Source organism: Nicotiana sylvestris, chromosome 4, assembly GCF_000393655.2.
Source record: "Nicotiana sylvestris chromosome 4, ASM39365v2, whole genome shotgun sequence".
Lineage (NCBI taxonomy): Eukaryota > Viridiplantae > Streptophyta > Magnoliopsida > Solanales > Solanaceae > Nicotiana > Nicotiana sylvestris.
Window position 1 is genome coordinate 1,869,844 of NC_091060.1, and position 26,873 is coordinate 1,896,716.

At 36.1% G+C, this 26,873-nt stretch overlaps 1 protein-coding gene across 2 annotated transcripts; it reads left to right on the top strand.

Moving 5' to 3' along the window:
* The first annotated feature begins 4,038 nt into the window (after positions 1 to 4,038).
* LOC104242925 (nuclear pore complex protein NUP93A) lies at positions 4,039 to 25,796 on the top strand. Of its 2 annotated transcripts, none has more exons than XM_009798039.2 (15): positions 4,039 to 4,191; positions 4,425 to 4,516; positions 5,147 to 5,213; positions 5,794 to 5,856; positions 8,044 to 8,133; positions 8,363 to 8,632; positions 10,705 to 10,800; positions 10,898 to 11,032; positions 11,387 to 11,440; positions 11,592 to 11,675; positions 12,524 to 12,610; positions 12,688 to 13,587; positions 14,696 to 14,877; positions 15,004 to 15,295; positions 25,395 to 25,796. In XM_009798039.2, the coding sequence occupies exons 1-15, from the start codon at positions 4,090 to 4,092 to the stop codon at positions 25,470 to 25,472; spliced, it is 2,592 nt and encodes an 863-aa protein (XP_009796341.1). In that variant the 5' UTR covers positions 4,039 to 4,089; the 3' UTR covers positions 25,473 to 25,796. The 2 variants fall into 2 exon arrangements, with proteins under 2 accessions (XP_009796341.1, XP_009796342.1); XM_009798040.2 differs by having other exon boundaries at positions 5,797 to 5,856.
* Positions 25,797 to 26,873: the final 1,077 nt, after the last annotated feature.

Below are 26,873 nucleotides of genomic sequence, written 5' to 3' on the forward strand. Positions count from 1 at the left end.
GTTAGCATTTATTTTGATATAGTTTGTTTGTATATCTATGATCTGTGATTTTCTTCAAATGAAAGGGAAAAAAAGGTTGTGGGGAAGGGATGAAAATGGGAGTATAATGGCGAGGTAGCAATGAAATGTTGTCATAGGGAGACAGTTAACAGAAGAAGGGTAGGTTTGTACCACTTTTATGATGTTAGGAATATATTTGGATCGATAGTATAACGTTAGGGATATATTTGGATTGAGAGTATAACGGAGGACAATATTAGATCTTTTTCAATAGTATAGGGACATATTTGACCCTTTGCCATTTTATCTTTTATTGCAAATTGTACCGTTTAGTATGGTTAAAGATTCAAATTTATCCCTCAAAAAAACTTCTATGGTACTCTGTTCTTATATTCAAATCTTCTACTGCTATCAAAAAATCAAGAAAATATATGTTTTTGCAAAATATGGCTACTCACATTGATTTAATCAAGGATATAACAATTTCGAAGATGCAATAGAAGTTGAAAGTTCGAATTGTTCGTCTATGGGAAGTACCCAATCGTTACAATTCAAGCGCTACTTTCCCGATTGAATTGGTTCTACAAGATAAAAAGATATTAAAAATATGTTATCGTCTTATAATTCGTTTTGCTAACTCTATTTTTTAATTTGCATATGTGCGTATTCATGGATAGTCAGTAGCAAATAACCCCGATTGTGGCATTTGTGCACCAAACTTGTATATCCTCAATTATGTTTCTCATTGATATACTACAGTATGTGTCACGTTTTGTTTCTCTATTTTTAATTTGCAAATCTGTATTTTTGCTCCGCTCTTGGTATATTTTTAAATTTTTAGGCATTGTTGGCACCACTAGACAATGAGGATATAACACACGGTGCCACTTTTTTTATGTAATATGAGCATAATTGTAATTATTAACTTCATGTTTTAACTGTTTTACTTCTTCACTCTAAATAGCTGATAGTCTGCTTAGTTTAACTTACTCTTCAATCTCTTTAGTAAGAAAGTTGTATGTGAGAGAGTAGTCATAGTGTTTTGTCTTGCGCTTAGTTAGATAATACATGTATTGGGTTAGAAAAAACAGATAGGTTTAAGTTTTGGGTACTCTTTGTAGAGAACAGCTAGCTGGGAATGCTATGCTATGCTTTATAATATTTTCGTTGGTGATTAATAATAATTTTAATTACCAAAAAAATTGTGTGTAAATAACTGTGTTTCCACAAATTAATCTACATATATTCATATCTCTATTGGCATTTTGGTTTTTGATTAATGGCAATCGTAATATGCCTAATTTAAAGTATGCTTAATTTATATATTTTTCTTTTGCACAAACATGATCCTCATTTTCGATATCACAAGTTGGATTATTGCAAGTGTTGGAAATTTATAACTTCTAAGAGGGTGGTCGTACGTCAGGTAAGAAGTGTCAAAAAAAGGTGGATAAAAGTAGTAACATTATCGTTGTCCAAACCCAAAATATAAAAATAAAGATTACTCAGCAGTGAATAGGTAATAACATAAATTATATTTTCTAAACCCATCAAATCATATAGTTATATCTCAAATCAAAGATGTATTTAGGTACGTGCTTCAAGTTAGGGTCATGGACACTACTGGATCAGTTTCATTGTTGCTCTGGACCGCAAAGCCATGTTTCTCATAGGCAAGTCCGCAAACGAATTGAAGGAAAGATTACTTAAGGTATTTTTTTAAATTAAGTTCATATTTATTTTTAAATAATTTTCTAAGCCGAAATTTCTTCTAGAATACTGGTGATATTGACGAATCTTCCTAACCAGTAGAGTTGAATAATATTCTTGAAAGAAAGTTCATGTTTAAGGTCATTGTCAAAAGTTCGAACATTCAGATGCAAGATGAAGTTTATAGTGTTGTTAGGCTTATAGATGAGGAGCATCTGATAAAGAAATATACTCATGCTCCACATTTAGATGCCTTCACCGTATGTGATCATTGCTCACAAATATCATAACATATCTAGGTTGTAAATTTACGTTAGTTTCATATTTAAGTCTTTTTTCAAGACTTAATTTTTATTAATATTTGTTAGGACCTCACATCAATACTATTCAAAGCGTAGATGAAGAGAAGGAATTTCATGTAAATACTTCGCTAACTTTTAATTTGTCCTTTAAAATGACACTTATTTTGCTTATATATGCAGATAGATATATTTGACAATAAAATTTTAGATCTGCACAAACACAGATTTTTCGAAGGATTCACTAAAGAACTTGATTACTAGAATTAAGAGTTTATATTCAGTAGCAAGTAAATATATATACTGTTAAAAAATTAAATAAACTGCATTGATATTTGTATCACAAGATTGTGTTTTGTGTGTAAACCATGAAATGCTAAAACTCAATTAATACACCACAAAAATACTTTACTCACTTGCACGAAACTTTTTGATAAAATGCAAATTTGTTTTGCAATTGATCCCTTCTTTTTCTTATCATAGTAGAACAAAGAAATTCATTATTTGAGCTTAATTTGTTCTGCTTAAATGTAGCTATAGTGGCTAAATGAATGTACATGTATGATTACGATTAATTTTTTTAACAAACGAAGCATCTGAATGTTAGTTTTGTTTATTCCTATAGAAAAATACAAACGATAATGACATGATGTCTCCATTGAAGACATATTATTTGATGACGATCTGAGTTTTCAACTCCTGAGCAACAAAGTTTGCAAAGTGGTTAAAAAGGAAAAACATCCATGATTGGCTGCAGTAAAATGAATTTACCTATTCGATTATAGATTTTCATAGTCAAGTATGTTTTGGAAGGAAACACTTTTATTATTTGGAGAAGTTCTGAATTATAGTATAAGAATGTATGTATTGATCCAGATTTTTTTTAAGAATATGTACTTTAATCGTTAGTTACTTGACTCCTTCTGTTAGGGATATATTTATGCAACATATTAGTTGTTTGAACTAATTAATTTTTTATACTTAATTATCATTCAAGCTTTACTCCCTTTCACCTGCTATTACGATTATATATTCGTGATTGAGTTAATAGGAAGCTAGCGTACCTTCTTCGTTGCTGCAATTTTATTGCCGTTGAAAATTGAATTATATTTGGTTGGACTGTTTGACAGGGAATGTGTCATGGAGATTCTATTGTTGTTGCTCTATACCCTTTTATCGCTATGATAAAAATGTTTCGGAATGGTTCAATTTATAGGATTCGTGGATACTTCTCCATTTACTTTGATTCTAACTTAGAGGAAGTTAAAAATATAAAAGTGTCACCAAGTCTCGATAAAGTTTTTTCCATCACTATTTCTTAGTCATAATTTATCCATCACGAAACATATATGACAATTTGAGTTAAATATTTAGAGGAATACGTTTCAATAACTTTATTTGCCATTATGAGCCTCTTGGAAGTAGAATATGATTTTTCTTATATTCAATTTGGTGGTTGTACATTATGACAAATTAAAGCTTAATTCAGTTCTTTATTCTTCAGTTAGGATTTATCTGATATTCTATTTTTTAATGAGGAAATAAATATTTTAGCAAGCCTTATATACAGTTGTATTTAATCATGTATAATTGTTATGTATAGTCTTTTATATGTTATGTTTTATCAATGGGTAATATGGCACGAGTATTGACTTCCCAACATTCTATCTTATATTTTTGTGGGCTAAAAAAAGTTCACACCCCTTTAAGGTGTGTAATGATATTTGAAACAATATGATTTTCTAAGTTGTGTGCTCAAAGAAGGAATTATCTATTTGTGTTTAGGTATAATTCTTTTGAATACGGTCACTAAATTTTGACTTCAATATACATCTTTTTCTATTATCGCTCTCTCTTCATTTTCCCATTGAATTAATCCGCGCGTATAATATTCTTTTTTAAAAACGAAAGTCGCTGGCAGAAAGGGCGACTTGCTTTATAATACGGTAGGGGTAAAAGAGACATTATATTACAGTGTGCCCAATTGCAGAGAATAAATAAAGAAAAATGGAAAAACTTTACCGCTCAAATTAGGGCATCTCTCTCTCTCTCTCAGTTCAGTAGCCACAGCGCAAAAAAAATGGCGAACGATGTAGACATGAGTGGGTGGAGTGAGCTTCTACACTCTTCTTCGAAGCTTCTAGAACAAGCCGCTCCGTCTGCTCAGTTCCCTCCTCTTCAGGTTCCATTTATAAAACTCCTCCATTCCTTTTTTTTTTCCTTTTGAAATTTCATTATTTATTTGATTTATTTATTAACGGAGGAGAAAATGTGTTAATTGACTTTTCATTGTAGTTTTGATTAGTTTAAAATGTTGAGTAATTTCATTGTTTTGAAAATGTGTGGGGATTATCGTAGTTTTGATAGTTTAAGAGCTGTAATGTTTTATTTTTAATTTTTTGTTGGAATATTTAGAGGAATTTGGATCAACTCGAAGCATTAACGAAGAAATTGAAGGCCAAAAATCTAAGAACCGAAGCTCCTTCTCAATCTATTGCTGCTACCAGGTACATTTACTTCTTATGTATGCATTATTAATACTTAGTTTTAATTTAATTTAAAATCCTCATTTTTTTTTGTGAAGTGATATATTTTGTTATGAATTCTAGCATTATTCTTTTGGAATTTTGGTACAGTAAGGTTGCAACTTGTGGTAATTTTGTATATCAGTATTTTGTAAAAAAAGCTTCAGATATTGATTAAAGAGTTTAAGTTCTGTGCACTGTCGGTCTAAAGAGTTTTTAGGTAATCAGATCACTTATCAAGTAGTTATAGGTAAATCTCTTACTAAGCATTAATTGGTACCCTTATAAAAGTAGTAATATATCTGCTCCTTATAAAAAAAAAAGTAGTAATTAACCTGCTATCATAGGTTAAATTCATCCATAAAACCTTATTTCTCTTACTCTTTATCTCCTTATTTCCCTTCCTTTCTCCTTTCCGTAGTTTCCAAACATAGGGTTAGTTTCATGCTCCCACCTGTTCTTTCAAAACATTTTTGAAGTTTTATTTATACTCGTAATCTTTTGCATACATTTTCAATAGATGAGGGGTTAGTGGTGGGAAATATGGAGACTAAGACTAATGGAAATGTAGGTTGTGCACTGTTTGATTGTTTGTTTCCTTTGTTCTGAAAGGCTACTAGCTCGTGAGGGCATCAACGCAGAGCAGCTTGCTCGTGATCTTAAGTCTTTTGAGTTGAAGGTACAGTTTTTCTTCTCATTTTGAGCTTTGCAAGATTGATATTTATTCAGTTGCTTATATTTGATAGTGCTCCCCTTTGAGAATTTATACACATATAAAAGCTGATTACATAGAATGATTTTGACTTTTGAGGTAATGGATGAAAATTTCTAAGGTTTGGTAGATGTTTTGTTATTGATGATGTTTATCCAACAACATCAGATGTGAGTATTTTGTCTTATATATGAGTCTTACTTTAAGTTGTGCCAACTGTTTGTCCCCCTCTTTGTGCTTACAAATAGGCCATGAGAAGGATGTGATCACTATGCATGACTATAATCCTTGCTGCATGTGACTGAGTTAACTCATCGTAATGGCATACTAAATTGGAATTTAAATTAGTAGATCAAAATATAAGAATAAAAGGAGAGTTTCTCCTTTTTCCTTTTTTTTTGAATAAGAATCTAAAGGATCATTTTCTGCTACTGACATTCTAAATTAGTTCTGGTGACAAATTGGGTTAGAAAAATGTCCTTGGCAGTTTTCTCTGATTGTACCTTTGTGTTCATTTTCTTTCCATTCATCTGTCCACTTCCCTTAGCAGACAACATTTGAAGATGTTTTCCCTGCGGAGGCAACAACTGTTGAAGAGTATCTGCAACAGGTATATTCATCTTTTAATGTGCAGATAATGTTCTTTGTAAGTATTACCCTGATGTTGCTATCATGCTGCATTTTTTGGTACATCATATGGATTGCTCATTCACATTTTTTGAGAAGAAATAATGGACTGTATAACTTGATCTGTCCGTCTTTTGGGAGATTGGTCATCATAGTGTTGTTAGAACAGTAAGGACTAAGATGAGCAGATTGACATAGGATAACTTAGCTGGCAAGGTAGTGTCTGTAGGTGAAATATAGAAGCATCATGAATAAGTAAGTGGTGATATGGATATAGGTAATAATGAAAAGGAAAGAAGAATTAGCTTGGACATGCCTTTGCTTGTTGGTGTCCTTATATCCTTGTTAATGGCTCATGTGATATGTGAAAGGTAAGATATTTCCTAGATTTAGTAGTGTAATTGAATGGGGCGTGCGAGAAAATTGTTTGGCTTCAATTTGAGATGCTTGGTTTAAACTCATACTAAGGGTCTCGTAACAAGATTTGGCGCATGCATTTTAATAGCATAAGCTAATAAGTGGACTTCAAATATACTAAAACAGACTGGAGTTCAACATGAAGAAGTGTCGGCTGCAGTAGGATTTAGATTTTTACCAGTCATTGATCGCTTTATGCTCATTGGTTGTTTCAATTTTGTCGGATGTTCCTGAAGGGTCAAACAAAAAATTTAGGATATCAGAAAGACCATTTGACACCAAAGCAAGTATAAGAATGCAGTTGTCTGGTAGGGCCAACCGTTATGTCTCATTGGTGTCACCATTGTCACTCTTCACTGCACTTTTTCTACAACTCTTCTGTGCACTTGAAAATCCCAAATCTTTTAACTAACAACACTTTCGATAGTGAAGAGTTAAAATGTAATTGAAGGACATAGGATATTCGAAGGATGAACGCATGGGGAAACTGTTCTGTTTTTGTCTTTCCTTGTTTTAGTATATGTTACATGTTCTCTTTCAAGGGCATGTAACTGATATGGGTGTGCTTAGGTATCAGACGCATACCTGCAATTTTTTGCTAATTGAAAGTGTATTTTCGATGAATCTGCACGAAGCACCTTTACCCATGTCAGATCAGTTTGACATGTGTGCATCGAGTTGAATAAAGAAATCATTTATCTAGGTTTCAATTTCAACATTCCTATCGAGAGGCAAAGTGAGGCTGCATGAGCTTGATGAGAATTGGAGAAGGGAGAATGGTGACGTTGAGGGATTGGAGATGAGAGATGATATCATTGAATACAAGAGACTGATACTTTGTTACAGTAACTAGGTTTCAGTATCAACACTCCTGTTGAGAAGCAAAGTCAGACTGCATGAGCTGGATGAGAATTGGAGAAGGGAGAATGGTGATCTTGAGGGAGTGGAGATGAGAGATGATATCATCGAATACAAGGGATTGGGGAATGATACTTTGTTAGAGTGAAAACCAATGATACCTTAGTCCATTATTTTGGTACGATTAGTGGTGTTAAGGGGGGATATTCCCGGGGAGAGAGGGATAGCAAATTAGCAGTGTTGTAAAGTCATTTCTCTTTCATATTTTCATTTGGTGTAAGGAGAAAATGCATGTATGCATAGATATTTGGTGCAACGTGTTAGAAGATGATTGTTGAGCCACTTATTCACATTGCAATAATTTTGGTACTACCTTGGCGCGATATCAATGATATGAATTTGATGTATTAAAAAGATTTTAGCACTCTTCCCCCGATCAGGAGATCCTGCAACCAAAGAGAGGTTGTTCTTATAGTTGTGGTTTTTCTAATTGTGGATTTTAGGAGTTGTAAGGTACTTGTAAAAGCCACAAATTGCTTTTGTGTGTTTTGCAAGACCTTTTTGCGTTGTGTGCTCTGGAGTAGTATTCGTAATCCAAATTAAGTTCTTTCAAAATGGATATTCTCTACCTAGTGCTGTTTTCTCTCCCTCCCAGAAATGAGTAAAGGAATAAATTTCAGCATTCTCAACGGGTGACCTTCTGTTTCACTTGAAATGCATCATCGTCTCAGGATATCTCATATCCTTTTCTGCTGCTTGATCTTTTTTTCTTTGTCAGTTTGATACTTTCATAATATCCAATTGCATCATCATATTTTGTGCGTTGCTCTATTTTACTTCATACGATAATGGATAATAATGTTTGATGTTGTAATCTTGGAATGCTGCAAAACAGATCCATGAAATGGCAATGGTCTCTGCGGTTCAAGAAGCTCAGAAGGATAACCTAAAAAATTTCAATGATTACATGATGAAAGTTTTGGAGGTTAGTTGCCCTGCTGCTTTCCATATGGTTATCTTCTTTGTGGTGTGAGTTGCTAACATCTTTTGATTCTTATCAGAATCATTTATTAGCTGCTTGAGTTCAACATGAAAAGGCCATCAATTACTTCTATTATATTTCTTTTCCATCTAGATTTTGATATGTATCTATTTGGTTCCTTTGTTTTTTTAGCTTATTTTAAAGTCTAGTTGCATTGTGGGCTTTGTTACAGAACGACTGGAAGAAAGAAAAAAGGGACTTCCTCCACAGCCTAAGCCGAATTTCAACCTTACCTAGGACCAATATCAGTGAATCAAGCCCTTTAAGCGGTCGTCAGGGGCAAATAGCATCTTTGACATATAGCCCTCAGATTTCTTCTGGTCCAGCTAGTGTGGAGTCTGCACCATTAGCTAATAGGCCCATCGTTGAGAAAAAGGCTGCCGCATATGGAGAAGTTGTCAAGAATCTCAATAGTGCAAGAGAGCGTAGTTTTCCCTTCAAAGTAAGTTCCTCGTTTTGGTTCCTCCTTCCTGTGAAGCCAGTGCATTTCTTCTATTTAGTTTTTGTGATTATATCTGGTATTGCTTTATTATGTAATTAGAGGACTAAGATGCCAATTGTTACGCTTTTAAAAGAACATGAAGATTGTGACGTGGGGACTTGAAAGGGAATAGTTGCAAAGTACTTGGATTCTAAGAATTCTGTCCAGTCATCGTCAAAGGGAAAAATGTACTTGAATAGCTTATGTTGTAGTTTTCTTGGACAAATAAGGTACAAGGCAGAGTGGCCTGTTAGACGCCTCTACTTGTTCGGTTTTGACAACCCGGTCCCCATACTTAATGATGGTTCATCTAGACACTTTTACTCATTTAAAAGTAATATTTTAAACCCTTATGACTATGCGTGTTCCTCAGTCATCTTGCTGTATTATCCATGTCACATAAAAATATTCCACGTCATTATTTTTCTTTACAAAAATATTTTAAAAATTGAATTCTGAAGTAGATCGTTTTTTCTCTCTCAGAAGCACCTTCGGACCTTCTTCTTTCTGAATACCAGCCATCCGCCATTTCATCTCCTATTCTCTTTCAATTGTGAATCAAAATCTATCATTTCCCTTTCTAATATTTGCAAAACCAGATCTGCCATTTTTAATAGAAACCCAATGGACAATTCATTTTGTTCGCTTCTATTGAAACTAGATATAACAAAAATATTCAACTCAATCTCTGTAAATTCTCCGCATGATATCTTTAGATCTTGACCCCAAAAAGAAGAAAAAGTAAGACCAAAGGCGAGAATAACCACCGATAAATGGCTGGCAAAACCCTAGAACACCTCCTCCATTTTTCTCTCTTTTCTACTTTGCGAAAATAATGTCAAAAACTCAACTCCTTTATAGTAGACTTTCAGATCAGTAAACCAGAGCCTTCAAATCAGTGAAAAATCAAAATCACATCTCTTAAATCAAGTTACCAAAAAACCCATTATTTCACAACAAAAAATTTGAAACTCTATTTTATTCCCTCCAATGACTGTCCATATGTGACTTGATTTTGAGGCAAACTGGAAAAGACAAGGGAAGTAGAAAGTGAAAGAAAGAAAAGAAATTGGACATGGAGAAGAAGGGATGTGTTGATCGTTTGGGGGGTTGGGGGGCGAGAAAGAATGAAAAGTGGGGAGGGGGAAAAGACCTCGATGGAGGTGGAATTTTTGTGTAAGAATAACTTTTTCTTTTCTTTTCATTTTTTGTTATTTTTTAATTGGAATCATCAAAGTTGTGCAATGACACATTTTACCCAACTCAGCAATGCATATGCCACATAAGCTTGGTCAATGGTCAGAGGGGTTTAAAATATTGACTTTAAATGAGTAAAAGTGTCTAGATGAACCATCATTAAGTGTGGGGACCGGAATGTCAAAACCGAACAAATAGAAGTGTCTAACAGTCTATTCTGCCAAAGTACCATATTAGAAAAAAGCATGCAAGAAAGGCGAAAAACACAGACAAGATTGAAATACCGTAGTGCACAAGACGCAATGTGATACTCTTTGCCTGCTCATCAAAAAAGAAAAAAATGATATGCGCTGCCTGTCCTGCTTCATATGATGATGCTGTTACTATTTGAATAGCCATAGTTTTTGATTATTTTTTTTTCAAACATATCAAAGTACTTTTAAGTTTTAAATACAGCAAATGTGATGTACGGTAGTTTTACGTTTGTCTCTAAAAAGATTTATTTATTTAAAAAATTAAGGAATTGATGCTCAAATGAACATATAAAATGGCATGCTTTGACCGCCGTTCACCAATCCCCGTCTTTCCTTTTTGGGACAGAGGGAGTAATTTGCATATTGCTGTTGGACACTAGCTAGATAAAGTTTAATACTTGATGATTCAAATTAAGAATTTATGCATACTATCACTTTGACCTCTTTATTTGGTAGCCTCCTCTTGGTGTTCATTTGACGTTTTACTATGTTGATTTTGTTGATTGGATGGCTTCTTAATCACTTTAAAGAATTTTCATACTGTGTTTTTGTATTTGGTTAATTAGTTGTTATTATTGTTAGCCTGCTACAGCTTTTAAGCATGCTCTTGAAAGTTTGGGTCTCAATGCATATGGTGGGAAGTCAGTTGGCATTCAGAAGATCTGGCATCTAATGTCGGTATGGTGGCAAAATTGACTTTGTATCTCTCTTTTAATCTTATGCTGTTTAGATTTTCTATTTGCAAATGGTTATCAATTAACAAATTTAATTATAGGCATTGATGGGTGAAGATTCAGCTGCCCAACATAATATTTCAAAGAAAATGTCCTTAGTAATTGGAGCTAGACGCCACCTAGAATGGGGTCACGAGAAGTATGTCATGGAAACAATTCAAGCTCATCCTGCTCAGGTAATGTATTGGGGCTGGTGTTGTCATTTGATAAGCATTTCTATGGTTGACTCCATCACACTCTGCGATCTATTTAGTGTACTGTTAATTGGATTCTTCAAATTGACTGAAGGATAGCTTGTTACTTTGAATGTTTATGAAATCTCTTTTGGGTCCTTTTCAACATTATGTTTTATTCTTACCCCCCCCCACCCCCCCAAAAAAAAAAAAAAAGGGAAAGGAAAATTCAGCCTTCTTTGTTTTTCTTCATTTTGGGGGGATGCAGGGAGAACGGTTTCTGGGCTTGTCACGGTTTGTTGCCCATTTGATGTAAATTGACATTGCTGATAATTGAGGTCCTGCTGACTATTGTAGGCCGCACTTGGTGGTGCTGTTGGTAATTTGCAGAGAATCCGCGCCTTTCTCAGGGTTAGTTTGGCATCTCTTTAGCATGTCATTAGTAATCTGCAATCTTGTTTTAGGAGGCTTGCATATATCATTTTCCATGATTATAGCATTGTGGAGATTGTTTTTCATTTTCTATGACTGGCATTAGAGTGATTGTTCTTCCTTACCTCAGATCCGTCTAAGGGACTATGGGGTCCTTGATTTTGATGCGGTTGATGCCCGTAGACAGCCTCCTGTTGATACCACCTGGCAGCAGGTTTGAATGCTTTACTCTGATGACACAAACCATCCCTATGCAGGCTTTTGCATTTTGTTATGAACTTTAGATGTTTCCATTAAGGTTTCTTTTCTTCCTTTTTTGATAGGTGATATTTCAGTTATGGTTTAGATCAATCAATCTAATCATATGTGCAAGTTATGACTGTATTCTTATTTTTTCTTGTATTTCAAGAATTGCCATTCCTGGTGTAAAACCTGCAGGTTTGCAAATCATGTAATTGAAGCATATCAAATCAAACTAGATCACCTCCTTGTGATTTGAAAAGAAATTTGACCAGATTCTTTTTATAAACATATATGTTATAGGCTATACTCTGTGCAATTGAGTAGTTTCACTTTCTTGTTTTTCATGAGCTGGTAGGTGTTATTTTCCTTCAGGATCTTAGTGTTGTTTGAGATTTAATTTATCTAACAATTTCTTGAATTAACTAGGGGGTCTTTTCTTTTCTCTTATATTTTCTTAACAACCTTTTTTGTCTTCGGATGCTTTCCTTCCACTATTTGCTGGCTTATGATTATTCGACAATCTTAAATTCATAGTTGGTTCCTTTATTTGTTATACCTCTTGCTTCGACCAGCTGCAAAAGTTTATATAGTTTCTCTGCTCTAAACTTCTGCTATTTTCATCATTTTAGATTTTCATAATTTACTATCAAAACTAGCAACAAAGCAGTAGTAGAAGAAAATAAATACGAGTAGAAGGTGTTGCTCTTGGTCATAACCTATTATAAAATGTGCATTTTTGCTGCTTTACCCTGTTGGAACAACTTGAACTTTTAACTGCACATTTATCAAACTGATTCGGGTTATTCTATCTTAAAATAGATATACTTTTGCTTGAGAACTGGCTACTACAATGAAGCAGGAGAGATTGCCCAACTATCTCGCATGTCCCACCAGTTTGCTCCTCTGGTATGCGTTCTGTCGATTTCATATTTTGTATATGTTATCCATTCATCTTTAATTTTAACAGTCCCTGTTTTCCGCAGCTGACAGAGTGGATTTCCAGTGGAGGCATGGTATCAGCAGAGACAGCGGCAGTTGCTTCGGAAGAATGTGAGAAGATGTTAAGGTTGGGTGATCGAGCAGGTCGACCAATGTACGATAAGAAAAAGTTGCTTCTCTACACCATAATATCTGGTTCCCGTAGGCAAATTGACAGATTTGTTCGAGAATTCCCTACACTTTTCTCTACTATAGAGGATTTCTTGTGGTTCAAATTATCTGCTGTACGTGAAAGTCCTGTCAGGTCTTCTGTTGTCCTGAATGAGGGGTTGGCACCTTACACTTTGGATGATTTGCAAGCTTACCTAAACAAGTTTGAGCCATCACACTATACTAAAAATGGAAAGGATCCTTTGGTTTATCCTTATGTTTTACTTTTAAGCATCCAGCTACTTCCAGCCGTCCTTTATTTGTCCAAGGATATCGGAGATGAAGGATATAATGTAGATGCTGCTCATATGGCTATAGTGTTGGCAGACTATGGAGTCCTCTCTGAAGGTACAGGGTTAGGGCAAAAATTTGGGGCCATGGATGCTTTTGCTGAAGCTTCTAGCATAATTAGGCAGTATGGATCATTTTACCTGCGTCATGGTGATCTGGTAATGGCATTGGAATACTATGTGCAAGCAGCAGCAGCAGTTGGTGGTGGGCAGTTGTCATGGAGTGGACGTGGTAATATGGATCAGCAAAGGCAAAGGAGCTCAATGTTGAAGCAACTTCTTACAGAGCTTTTGTCGCGAGATGGTGGTATCGATATTTTACTTGGTCCAAGGGGTACTGGAGAAGAAGGTCAACTTGGAAGGTTTTTAACAGATGAAAAGACAAGACAACAGTTTCTGCTTGACGCTGCTCGGCAGTATCAGGATGCGGGGCTTTATGACAAGGTAATCTTTTCTTTCTTCCTTTTACTTAGTGACATAACCAAGTTTCAAACTTATTGCTCTAACGTGTGCTGTTCGAGATAAGTCTTAATAATCAATCTGAAGTGTTCCTTTCTCCATTCAATGACAGTAAATTACCTCTATAGACTGTAGCATGAAATCTTTTTTTTTTTGGGGCTTGATTTGAAGTCTTCTTTTCTTGAGCAATTGTTGTGCTTAGCGAATGTCTTGTCATGTACTTTCTGTTGATCTATCTGTAGACAAAGACAATTTCTCTTTTCTATGCTTTCATCATAAACATGGTGGTCTTGAGCTTTAGGCATATTCTGCTTAAGGATTCTTGACCATGTTGTAGTAGTGAATCTTTTTGTACTTGGTTAATGAAAAAGAGGCCAAGTAATAGAAATCATCCCAATTGGCTGAATCTGAAGTTGCGGAATGTGAAATTGGGGATAACACCTGATACTACGTGGATCCTTTGTCCTACTGAAGGATAACTGGTCAATTGATTGCTACTCTCGTTTATTTTGAACAAATCTTCTCTCCGTGGAAAAAAGGCCAAAATGTTGCTGGGCTAAGTTGTGCTGCTGTCTTCTTCATGTTTTCAGAACTTCTGCATGGAAGTTTTGTTTTCATACCTTCTCCTATGCTACAGCTTTTCCCCCTTTTTCATATATAAGATGGGAAAAAGATATTCTTGCCCCATGCTTTCTTTTTCTCTTTCAATTGAGGAAGGTAAACTTTTCTAACACTTCTCTTCCTTCATTATCAATTGCGAATTAAATCCTCAAGGTGGTTCATTTGCAGTTCTAAAGTATGATCACCTTTATTTCTGTTACTTTTCCTGTTCAAAATTTTGATGAGTTCTGATGAACACATGTATAGCTAATGTGGATCCAAATGCACATTATTGTGCGTGAAATAAAGCTGCTATAACATTTCCTTGTATGAGTGTTTCTAAAGTTCTATTTATATCTTCCAGTAAATTGTTTACTATTTTCACTAATTAAGCTTGTCTTCTTATCTCTATGCTCCAGCCCCTTCCCTTCTCTCTTCTGTGGTATGATGTACTTATCAGTTCGTGAATTTTGTGCGCTTTAACATTTTACAGTCCATAGAGATTCAAAAGAGAGTGGGGGCATTTTCAGCTGCATTGGATACGATAAACAAGTGCCTTTCTGATGCAATATGTGCCTTGGCACGTGGAAGGTTGGATGGGGATAGCCGGACATCTGGGCTCATTCTTTCAGGAAATGAGATCCTGGAGATGTTCAAATATTACCCTGACATCAGGTAATATGCAGATTTGGCTGGTGGTCAAACATTATTTGCTGCAGCTATAAATCATTTCTTATGATGATTTTTTGAATGCCTCGTAACTGTTCTGGAATGGAAGCCTAATCTCATCCTTTTGTGCAGTCCCCAAGAGAGAGAGAATGTGTTGGCGCAACAAATTGTTCTAAGACAGCTGGAGGCTGTGCTGTCTATTCATAAGCTTGCAAGACTTGGGAATCACTTGGATGCTATAAAGGAAGTGGCTAAGCTCCCATTCCTTCCTTTGGATCCAAGGACGCCAGATTTCGCCACAGATGTCTTTAAAAATTTGTCTCACCATGTCCAAGCTTGTGTACCAGACCTCCTAAAAGTTGCGCTTCATTGCCTGGAGAATGTTAGAGATACTGATGGGTCACTTCGTGCGTTAAGGGACAAGGTAAATCTTACAGCATACATGTTAATGTTCATTCTCATCCATTTTGTCTTTGGTTGCTCTTTGCTCAGTGGCTCTGCTCCTATTTCCTGTTGACTATGTATGTAGTGCACTTTGATTATAACTTCTTATAGGTGCCCTTTGTAGTTATGTTCACTTTGTTTATTACTTCCAGTTATGTTGTGTGCTTGTCCTTCATGACTCTCACTTTTCCTAAGTGTTTTTTCCTTGCTGTCATTGCTTGATTCACTCTTAATAGGCAAGACACAATTGGGGAGCTCATCCTTTGATTTAATCTGAGGTGGTTTTGTATTCAATATCCAATGAAATGAGTTGAGCGAATTATGTTCTGAGGTTATGACTAGGTTCACTAATTCCAATTCCAAAATTATGTTTCGCAATTTCATAATCCAATTTTTCAACGTCTAAGTGACAAAATTTTCTGATGCATGTGCATTTGGGGCTGCTTGATTTGTTGGGTGGAGTACAGCATATTAGGCTGTAAATAAATGGAACATGTTTGGCAATGGGATTAACTAAAGTTGTGTAGTGAAAGCAGCTTTCTATGTTTTTATTTTTGTCAGCCTATTCTTGTATGGTTTTAGATAAAATGACAGCTTGGATTCAGGCGAGATGAGGTGGATCTGTCATGCATTTCTTTTTGAATAGTGGATCCGTCATAAATTTCTCTTCACCTTGTTTTTTTTTTTAATTTTCTGGCTTCCCAAGAAGGTGCTTGTCATGTTTAAGTTTCTATTCTTTTGTAGTAGACTACTTTTTCTCCGATTAGTATGACCCAGTTTTATTGAACAAGATTTATCTGATGAATCTTTGGTCGGGTTGCGGAAATTGACTAGTTTATTGTTTCGAGATAAATAGTGTAAATCTAGGAAGCGCTTAAAATGCATCGCTAAGTTCAGATGTTAGCTGAATTTGATGAAAACCTAATCTAACAAAGAAGAATGGTGACTATTTGAATAGCAACTTGGTTAAAGAAAATTGAATGGAAGGAGTATATTAGATGTATCTATCAAAAAAGTAATTTGTATGTACTCTTTCCTTCAAGTGTCCAGCTAGAATCTAGGAACACGTTTTTGCTTCTGTTTTGAGTTCATAGTACCATTTATATCGTACTTGATGTTTAATTACTGAATGAACGAGTGAGCTGGAATGTCTTTCTCTTATTTTGATGTAATAATATTATAGATTGCTTATGAGTCCTACCATCAACAGAGTGTTTACAGAGTATTTTTGCTTCTGACTGCCATTGACTAAGATAGAAAGCATCAGCTAATACTGTTGGGAATAAATCCCGTAAAAATAATATTCACGGTATTAGTGATAAACGCGAAACACTAAGTTATGGTTAAATCAACAAGAGTAATGCAGCAATAATGACGCTAAGATTTTACGTGGAAACCCTTCTGAATAAGGGAAAAACCACAGCCAAGAAAAGCAACTGATATCACTATAGCAAGGAATTTTACACTGTGTAGTAACGAGTACAAATACGCTTAAGACCACTACACCCTCAAAAGAAAAACACTCTTTTTGCTTTTTCCAGCTCACTACAATATCTCTCACACTCTATTTTTCTTCACAGACTATTTTCTTATAGTCTATGGAATACCTTGCTCTCTCTCTCTCACTCAGATGTATTGTCTGAGATTTTTTTTTTTTGGTGTGTTGAAATGAAGAAGAAGCTCTCCTTTTATGGGAGAAATGACTTACCTCTTCAACCAATCAGAATGGAGGATTGGTTGAAAATTTGCAATGCAAATTTTTCTTCCTTCCGCCAAACAATTTGGCAGCCAAATCCAAGTCCAAGTCCATCTTGGCAACTTGGACTTTTGGTAGTTGGGGATGGACCCCATAATCTCCCCCTCCAGACCCATTCACCTGAAGGAGGTAACACTGGACCTTTAGCTTGAGTGCATGCGCCAACAAGTTCTTTGCACAATTCGAACTTGTCTCTTGGTACCACTTTGGTCAGTATATCCGAAGGATTCTCACTTGTATGGATCTTCTTGACTTGTATAGATCCATCATCTATTCTTTCTCGAATCCAGTGATATCTCACGTCGATATGCTTCGTCCTTGCATGATACATGGTGTTTTTGTGGGGTCCATCCCCAACTACCCAAAGTCCAAGTTGCCAAGATGGACTTGGACTTGGATTTGACTGCCAAAGCGGAAGGAAGAAAAATTTGCATTGCAAGTTTTCAACCAATCCTCCATTCTGATTGGTTGAAGAGGTAAGCCATTTCTCCTATAAAAGGAGAGCTTTGGCTTCTTTATTTTACACACCACACAGAAAGAGAAGCAACACAATAGTTGCAGAGAGTATTTCTCAGGCATTGAGAGAAATTGACTGTGTAGAGGAAAATAAAGAGTGAGCGATATTGTAGTGAGGTGAGAATATCAAAAGAGGGTTATTTCTTTTGAGTGCTGTAGTGGTCTTTGGAGTATTTTACTCGGAACTACAAAGTGTAAAATTTCTTACTATAGTAGTGATACCAGTTGCTCCTCTCGGGCCCGTGGTTTTTCCCTTATTCAAAAAGGTTTTCCACGTAAAATCTTGATGTCATTATTGCTGCATTTTTACTTTTGCTGACTTAACCGTAACTTAGTGTTTCGCGTTTATCACTAATACCGTGAATATTATTTTTACGGGTCTATTTTATTCCCAACAAGTGGTATCAGAGCCAAGGTTCTGTCTGAGTATGCTCTGTGGTTGCAGCACAGTCTGAACTTCCACATCAGAAAAGAATTGCTTTGGTATTTGTACACTAGTAGAATGGTTACTTTGAGTGGCACAAATTATGCCATTGGAAGGGCAAAATGGAAGATTTGCTGTATGTCAAGAATTTTCATCAACCTGTCTTTGCCACTATAAAGCCTGATAATAAATTAGATGAAGAGTGGAATTTGTTACACATGCAGGTTTGCAGCTTTATTAGACAGTGGGTTGACGATAATGTTTTGAACCATATTTCTGGGGAGACACATGCTCGGACCCTATGAGATTACCTTGAAAGTCTGTATGCTCGGAAAATTGAAAACAACAAGATGTTTATAATAAAGCAGATGTTGGGTTTAAAATACCATGATGATTCTGCGATGACAGATCATCTGAATAATTTTCAGAGGATCATGAATCAGTTATCTGCTATGGGCATTAAATTTGATGAAGAAATTCAAGGCCTGTTTCTACTTGGTTCCCTACTAGATTCTTGGGAAGTTCATTATCAAATTCTGTTCCGGATGGTGTGATCTCTATGGATCTTGCCAAGAGCAGTCTTTTAAATGAAGAGATGAGAAAAAAATCTCAGGTTTCCTCCTCATCAGATGTCTTGGTGACTGACTCTAGGAGGAGAAGCAAGAATCGGGGTTCTGAAAATAGAGAACATAATAGAAGCAAATCCAGAAGCAGACTTAAAGATATTGAGTGCTATCATTGCGGGAAGAAATGACACACAAAGAAGTTCTACCAGATTTTGGAAAAGGAGAATAGAGACAACGAAGAACAGAAAGAAGATGGCAATCGTGTGGCCACCGTCACTGCAGAAGATCTTGTTACTGTCCTTGATGCGGATTTGATAAATATTGCTTGTGATGAGTCAAGCTGGGTTGTGGACAGTGGTGCCGCATCTCATGTGACATCAAGGAAGGAATTTTTCTCATCCTATACTCAGAGTGACTTTGGAACTTTGAGTATGAGTAATGAGACTGTATCTAGGGTGGCTGGTGTTGGAACGATTTGTTTGAAAATTAGTATTGGAACTAAACTAGTTTTAAACAATGTAAAGCATGCACCTGATGTTTGTTTGCACTTGATCTCTGTTGGTGTATTGGATGATGAGGGATATGTCAGTACCAATGGTGCTGGAAAGTGGAAGCTCACTAAGGGTTCCATAATTGTGGCTCGTGGGGAAAAGTGTCGTGGTCTATACTGGACTACGGCCTCTACCTGTGTTGATATGGTGAATGCCGTTGATAGCAATAGCTCTTCAACGTTATGGCATAAGAGGCTTAGCCACATTAGCGAGAACGGACTAAATGTTCTGGCCAAGAAGAAATTGTTGTCAAAATTTGAAAGTGCAAAATTAGAAAAATGTGAGCACTTTGACTGGAAAACAAAAAAAAGTTTTTTTCCAATCTCATCCTCCTTCAAGAAAGACAGAATTGCTTGAGTTGGTGCATTCAGATTTATGTGGTCCAATGATGACAGGGACTTTGGGTGGTGCACTTTTTGCTACCTTTATTGATGATTGCTCAAGGAAACTTTGGGTCTGCATCTTGAAGACTAAAGACCAAGTGTTGGGTGTCTTTAAGCAGTTTCAGGCTTCAGTTGAAAGAGAAGCTGGAAAGAAGCTAAAGTGTATTCGTGCTGATAATGGTGGTGAATATTGTGGACCATTTGATGAATACTGCAAGCAACAGGGTATCAGACACCAGAAGACTCCTCAGCTTAATGGTTTAGCAGAAAGAATGAACAGGACCTTGATGGAAAGAGTCAGATGTTTGCTTTCTGAAGCAAAGTTGCTGAATTCCTTTTGGAGTGAGGCTTTGTTGACCGCCGCACAAGTTATTAATCTATCCCCTGCGGTTGCTTTGCAAAGTGATGTTCCAAACAGAGTTTGGTATGGCAAGGTTGTTTCCTATGACCACTTGAAAGTGTCTGGTTGCAAAGCTTTTGTACATGTACCTAAAGATGAGAGGTCAAAATTAACTGCCAAGACAAGGCAATGCATCTTCATTGGTTTTGGCCTTGATGAGTTTGGTTACAGGCTATATGATCCAATTGAGAAGAAGGTCGTGAGAAACTGTGATGTTTTCTTCGTGGAGGATCAAACCATTGAAGATATTAACAAAATGGAGAAGATAAAATCTCCAAGCTCTGAAGGTTTAGTTAATCTTGATCAAATTCCTCATACAAATGCGGATGACGTTGGTGGGCTCAATGATGATGGTGATGCCCAGAACCATATTCCAGATCAGCATATTGATGGTGATGGTGATAACAATGCTAATGCTGATGAGGTAAATGCTCCTACTCACGAAGCTGTGGACGAGTTAGATATTCCACTCAGGAGATCTTCTAGACCTCGTACTCCTTCCTCCCGTTATTCACCCAATGAGTATGTATTACTCACTGATGGGGGAGAACCTGAATGTTATGCAGAGGCCATAGAAAATGAGCACAAGGATCAATGGATGAAGCCATGCAAGATGAGATGAAATCTCTGCATGAGAACCATACCTATTAGTTGGGGAAATTTCCTAAGGGCATGAGAGCTTTGAAGAACAAGTGGATGTTCAAAGTTAAAACTGAAGAACATAGTTTGAAGCCCAGATACAAAGCTAGTTTGGTTGTCAAGGGATTTGGTCAAACGAAAGGTATTGACTTTGACGAAATATTTTCTCCTGTCGTGAAATGTCCTCCATTCAGACAGTTCTTGGTTTTACTGCCTGTCTTGATCAGTGTTTGGAAAGTGTTAAGCGCAAAAAAGCGACGAGGCCTCGCTTCACAGAAGCGGGAAGCGAAGCGCGCGCTTTTTTGCTGTGAAGCGCAATTTAACACATAAATAAAAAAAAATAAAATAGGCATAGATAAAATGGCTAAGAACTCATTAAAAATAACATATTAAGCAAATGTTTCAATTCTTGAATCAAGAAGCAAATAATAGATACTAAAACTAGATAAATTTTTTGACAAAAGATACATGGCACTCTTGAGTTATTATTGCTAACTGCAACTCCATACGCCCAAACTGAATCTCTTTTTTTGGCTTGATGCCATTGAATAATCAAATTAAATTTACTACAATCAACAACCAAAAAAAACAATTAATTCACATAAGAAAACAGAGCATAAAGAGCACTTTTAATAACAGAAAACAGAGCATAATAGAAGAAAAAGAAGTCGTATCATGATAACAGAAGACACTTTTAATGACAGAAGAAAAAGAAGTCGTTTAGGGCAAAAAATGAGCGCTTAAAAAGTGAAAAATTGAAAGAAGAACAGAAGAGAAGAAGAATAACAGAAGAAGACAAAAAACAGAGCATGAAGAAGAAGAACAAAAAGAACTGAAGAAGAAGACTAGAAGAAGACAGAAAACAGAGCATGAAGAATAAGAACAGAAGAACTGAAGAAGAAGAAGAACAGAAGAACTGAAGAACAGAAGAACAAAAGAAGAAGAACAAACTTACCGAGATCTGGAGATGAAGTCGTCGCTGGAGTTTGCTGGGCTGGAGAAGAAGACCTTCGTATGTTTTGGTAACAGATGCCTTCTGCTCGTATGTTTATTTGCCCAAAATTTTTAAAAAAGCCTTAGCTGATTCCTTCTGCTCGCTTTTTCTAACTCGTTGCTTCTCGCTTAAGCGAGAAAAACGCTCGCTTTTCTAATATGTGTCGCCTTTTTACCAGAAAAGCGCTACCACTACGCCTCGCCTCGCTTCATCGCTTAAAGCGAGAAGCGAAGGCATAGATAAATGGGTAAGAACTCATTAAAAATAACATATTAAGCAAATGTTTCAATTCTTGAATCAAGAAGCAAATAATAGATACTAAAACTAGATAATTTTTTTGACAAAAGATACATACTCTTGAGTTATTATTGCCAACTGCAACTCCATACGCCCAAGCTGGATCTCTTTTTTGGCTTGATGCCATTGAATAATCAAATTAAATTTACTACAATCAACAACCAAAGAAAAAAACAATTAATTCACAGAAGAAAACAGAAAACAGAGCATAAAGAGCACTTTTAATAACAGAAGAAAACAGAGCATAACAAGAAAACAGAGCATAACAGAAGAAAAAGAAGTCGTTTAGGGAAAAAAATGAGCGCTTAAAAAGTGAAAAAAATTGAAAGAAGAACAGAAGAGAAGAAGAATAACAGAAGAAGACAGAAAACAGAGCATGAAGAAGATAGAAAACAAAGCACGAAGAAGAAGAACAGAAGAACTGAAGAAGAAGAAGAACAAACTTACCGAGATCTGGAGATGAAGTCGTCGCTGGAGTTTGCTGGGCTGGAGAAGAAGACCTTCGTATGTTTTGGTAACAGATGCATGTTTATTTGCCCAAATTTTTAAAAAAAGCCCTAGCTGATGCCTTCTGCTCGCTTAAGCGAGCTTTTTCTCGCTTTTTCTAACTTGTCGCTTCTCGCTTAAGCGAGAAAAGCGCTTGCTTTTCTAATGTGTGTCGCCTTTTTACCAGAAAAGCGCTACCACTGCACCTCGCCTCGCTTCATCGCTTAAAGCGAGAAGCGAACGCTTTTAATAACACTGGTCTTGATTTGGAGATTGAGCAGATGGATGTGAATACTGCTTTTCTTCACGGTGACTTAGAAGAGGAGATTTATATGGAACAACTTGAGGGCTTCAAGACAAAAGGTAAAGAAAATCTTGTATGCAAACTTAAGAAGAGTCTATATGGATTAAAGCAAGCTCCCAGACAGTGGTACAAGAAGTTTGAGTCTGTTATGGGGGAGCAAGGCTACAAGAAGACTTCTTCATATCACTGTGTGTTTGTACACAGATTTTCTGATGATGATTTTATCATCCTCTTGCTATATGTGGATGATATGTTGATTGTGGGCAGGAATGCTTCTATGATTGATGAGTTGAAGAAACAATTGAATAAATCTTTTGCAATGAAAGACTTGGGTCATGCTAAGAAGATTTTGGGCATGAGAATTTACTCGTTCGAGAAATGAAAGAAAGCTTTACTTGTCACAGGATAAGTACATAGAACGTGTACTGGAGCGCTTCAATATGAAAAGTGCTAAGTTGGTTCGCACACCCCTTCGTGGTCATATGAAGTTGAGCAAGAAGATGTGTCCTACAACAACAGAGGAAAAAGAGAGAATGACCAAGATACCTTATTCCTCTGCCGTCGGAAGTTTGATTTATGCAATGGTATACACTCGACCAGATATTGCTCATGCATTCGGTGTTAGCAGATTTCTCGAAAATCCAGGAAAAGAGCATTGGGAAGCTGTAAAGTGGATACTCAGGTATCTAAGAGGAAGCTCACATGAATACTTATGTTTTGGAGGATCAAATCCAATTTTGAAGGGCTATACAGATTCTGATATGGCAGGTGACCTTGATAACAGAAAATCCACTACTGGATATTTGTTTACTTTTTCAGGGGGAGCTATATCATGGCAGTCAAAGTTGCAGAAGTGTGTTGCACCCTCTACAACTGAAGCAGAGTATATTGCTGCTACTGAAGCTGGCAAGGAGATGGTTTGGTTGAAACGGCTACTTCAAGAGCTTGGATTGCATCAAAAGGGGTATGTCATCTATTGTGACAGTCAAAGTGCAATAGACCTGAGCAAAAACACCATGTATCATGCAAGGACGAAGCGTATCAATGTGAGATATCACTGGATTCGAGAAAGAATAGATGATGGATCTATACAAGTCAAGAAGATCCATACAAGTGAGAATCCTTCGGATATGCTGACCAAAGTGGTACTAAGAGACAAGTTCGAATTGTGCAAAGAACTTGTCGGCATGCACTCAAGCTAAAGGTCCGGTGTTACCTCCTTCAGTCTGGAGGGGGAGATTGTGGGGTCCATCCCGAACTACGAAAAGTCCAAGTTGCCAAGATGGACTTGGACTTGGATTTGGCTGCCAAATTGTTTGGCGAAAGGAAGAATTTGCCAACCAATCCTCCATTCTGATTGGTTGAAGAGGTAAGTCATTTCTCCTATAAAAGGAGAGCTTTGACTTCTTCATTTTACGCACCACACAGAAAGAGAAGCAACACAATAGTTGAAGAGAGTATTTCTCAGGCATGGTGAGAAATAGATTGTGTAGAGGAAGATAGAGAGGGGGCGATATTGTAGTGAGGCGGGAATATCAAAAGAGGGTTATTTCTTTTGAGTGTTGTAGCGGTCTTTGGAGTATTTTATTCAGACATACAAAGTGTAAAATTCCTCACTATAGTAGTGATACCAGTTGCTCCTCTCGGACCCGTGGTTTTTCCCTTATTCAAAAGGGTTTTCCATGTAAAATCTTGGTGTCATTATTGCTGCATTTTTAATTTTGCTGATTTAACTATAACTTAGTGTTTCACGTTTATCACTTATTGTGAATATTATTTTTATGGGTCTATTTTATTCCCAACAAATACAATGTTTATTTCTTATGATGTTATCTTATGTAGGGCTGTGCATTTGGATCGGATATCCGAAATCCGATCCGATCCACTCTATTTCGGATTTTCGGATTTCAAATTTTGGATTTTCGGATTGGATACGGATTGTGTTTTATGAAATTTCGGATTTTCGGATTGGATTCGGATTGGTATGATTTTAATCCGATCCGATCCGATCCGATATCCGAAATTATATGTACCTATATAAATACACACTAAAATTTTAGGGTTATGCTTATTCATTTTTCACACGCCCCCTCATTCACTTAGATTTTTCCGCCTCTCTTGCACCTCTCTTCTCTTTAGTGAAGACTAAAAGAGTCTCAATGACTCAAACTTCCGATTTTACTTTGATTTTATGTCTCTTTCTTCCGCCTCTCTTCTCTTCTCTTTTGTCTTTTATGTCTATTTCATGTTCTATTCTTCTAACTTTTGATTTTATTTTGATTTTTTTGTTTGTTTTGGTAGATGGAAGATGAGATAGAGACACCGAATGAACTTTAAATTGTTGAAAAATTTTGTGACAATCTGATCCGACAATCCGAAAAATTATCCGATCCAAAGTTTAAAATCCGATCCAATCCAATGTTAATTCGGATCGGATTCGGATTGACCTTTTCAGAATCCGAAATCCGAATCCGAAATAGGCTAAATCCGATCCAATCCGATCCGTGCACAGCCCTAATCTTATGCATCTGTGAGGATTTGTTCTTTAATCTCTCATGTTAAATTACAGCAGGTTCTTTACTTCCTTTAGTTAGTGTTTTTTTTTAGTTTTAAAAAATTAGTTCTACTCAAGATGATGGTCTTTTGAGTTTTGATGATGTTGTACAATATTTTGATCAGTAATTGGACTTATTATTTATTAAGTCACATCCCTTTTGATTAACAAGAACATCTTATGAAATTGATGTGAATTTGGTTCTGCAGATTGCAAACTTCCTCGCAAACAATATGAATCAGAATTGGCCTCGTGATCTGTATGAAAAGGTTGCTCGTAGTTTGTGAAGTTGAAGAATCACAGTCAGTCTGTGCTGTAGTTTAGCTTTAGATGTTCAACATTGTACAAAGATGGTTGAACAGGCCAAGTCTATCGAAATGGTGATAGCCGTACATCCAAGATGTATTTGCTTAGTCTTTACATCTTCTAGGTGAAATTTGGTAAATGGATCTCGAGAGATTTGCTTGGATCGATATGTTATGTCCACAATGGCAATCTGGCAAGACAGTCAGGGTGTGTTCTCTCCTTTTGATGTCATATGCAAGTTTTGCCAGTGCTTTGGTTGCAAATTTTTCTAGTACTTCATTATAAGTGTAACAGGTTCTATGTGATGAATTGTGTTGTTACATCCAAATAGACCCCCGGCATCCTTCCCTCCAAGAACTTCCCACCTTGGTGTTGGGGAGACTCGAACTCACAACCTCTTGGTTGGAAGTGGAGGTTGCTTACCATCAGAGCAACCCCTCTTGTCTGTAAGTGTTCTGTGCAATGACAAAGACACTATAACGCCGGTCAGTTTAACACGACGCTATATTTGAGGATTGAAAGTTCTATAGATTAATCATTTCTTGATAAGCACATCTTGATCATAGCAATCACTTTACTTTGAAGGAAGATCAGTGGCTAAAGTTTAAAAGTAAAATAAGTTAAAAAAGATAAGTTTGCCTCATCAGCACATCCTTGTTCGGTAAGATGGCTTTCAATACACAAAAAAAGGCTTTAGCACATAGTTTACCCTCGAGCTTGTAACCAAAATTTTGTTACATACCCTTTTTTATGGGGGATTTTTCTGTAGACAAATGTTTTCCCGACTGATTAAGCATAGAAGTCTTGTGGAAATATTTGGCTACAAGCTCGGGAAGTAAACTAAGTATTACCCCCCCCCCCCCCCCACAACCACCACATAAAAAAAAGACTTAGTTGGGGGTTTGGACATAAGAATTGTATAATTTTTTAAAAAAGTGAATTGTTTTTGAGTGAAAATGGTATTTGAAAATTTAAATTGTGTTTGAACACTGAATATAATTTTGTGTTTTTGAAATTTTGTGAGTGATTTGAAGTAAAATTTTTAAAAAATAGTTTTTTGGAGTTTTTGAAATTTTCGAATTTTTTTAAAATTCATCGAAAACTGACCAAACATTGATTTCGAAATAAAAGTAAAAAATTTTGGGAAAAAAGTGATTTTTTTTATTGCCAAATGGGCCCTTAATCTTACTATCAATAGATGCACGCATAAAACGAACTTGGAGTGCACGGCAGTCAAATGAGTCAACTTCATTTCTCATCCAATTGATTATAATTTATTTTTACATGACGTAATGATATACGTCATTCTACATGTGCCTCTTTGTATTGTGACAAGAAGATAAGTCTAATAAAGTAAGCTGTTTATATTTGTATATATATAA

What these genes read in the sequence shown, in the direction of transcription:
- LOC104242925 (XM_009798039.2), top strand. Translation starts at nt 4,090, where the DNA reads ATGGCGAACGATGTAGACATGAGTGGGTGGAGTGAGCTTCTACACTCT. An exon ending in TTGAAGAGTATCTGCAACAG is followed by an intron (nt 5,857 to 8,043) that starts GTATATTCATCT and finishes GCTGCAAAACAG; the next exon opens with ATCCATGAAATGGCAATGGT. An exon ending in TTCGTGCGTTAAGGGACAAG is followed by an intron (nt 15,296 to 25,394) that starts GTAAATCTTACA and finishes TTGGTTCTGCAG; the next exon opens with ATTGCAAACTTCCTCGCAAA.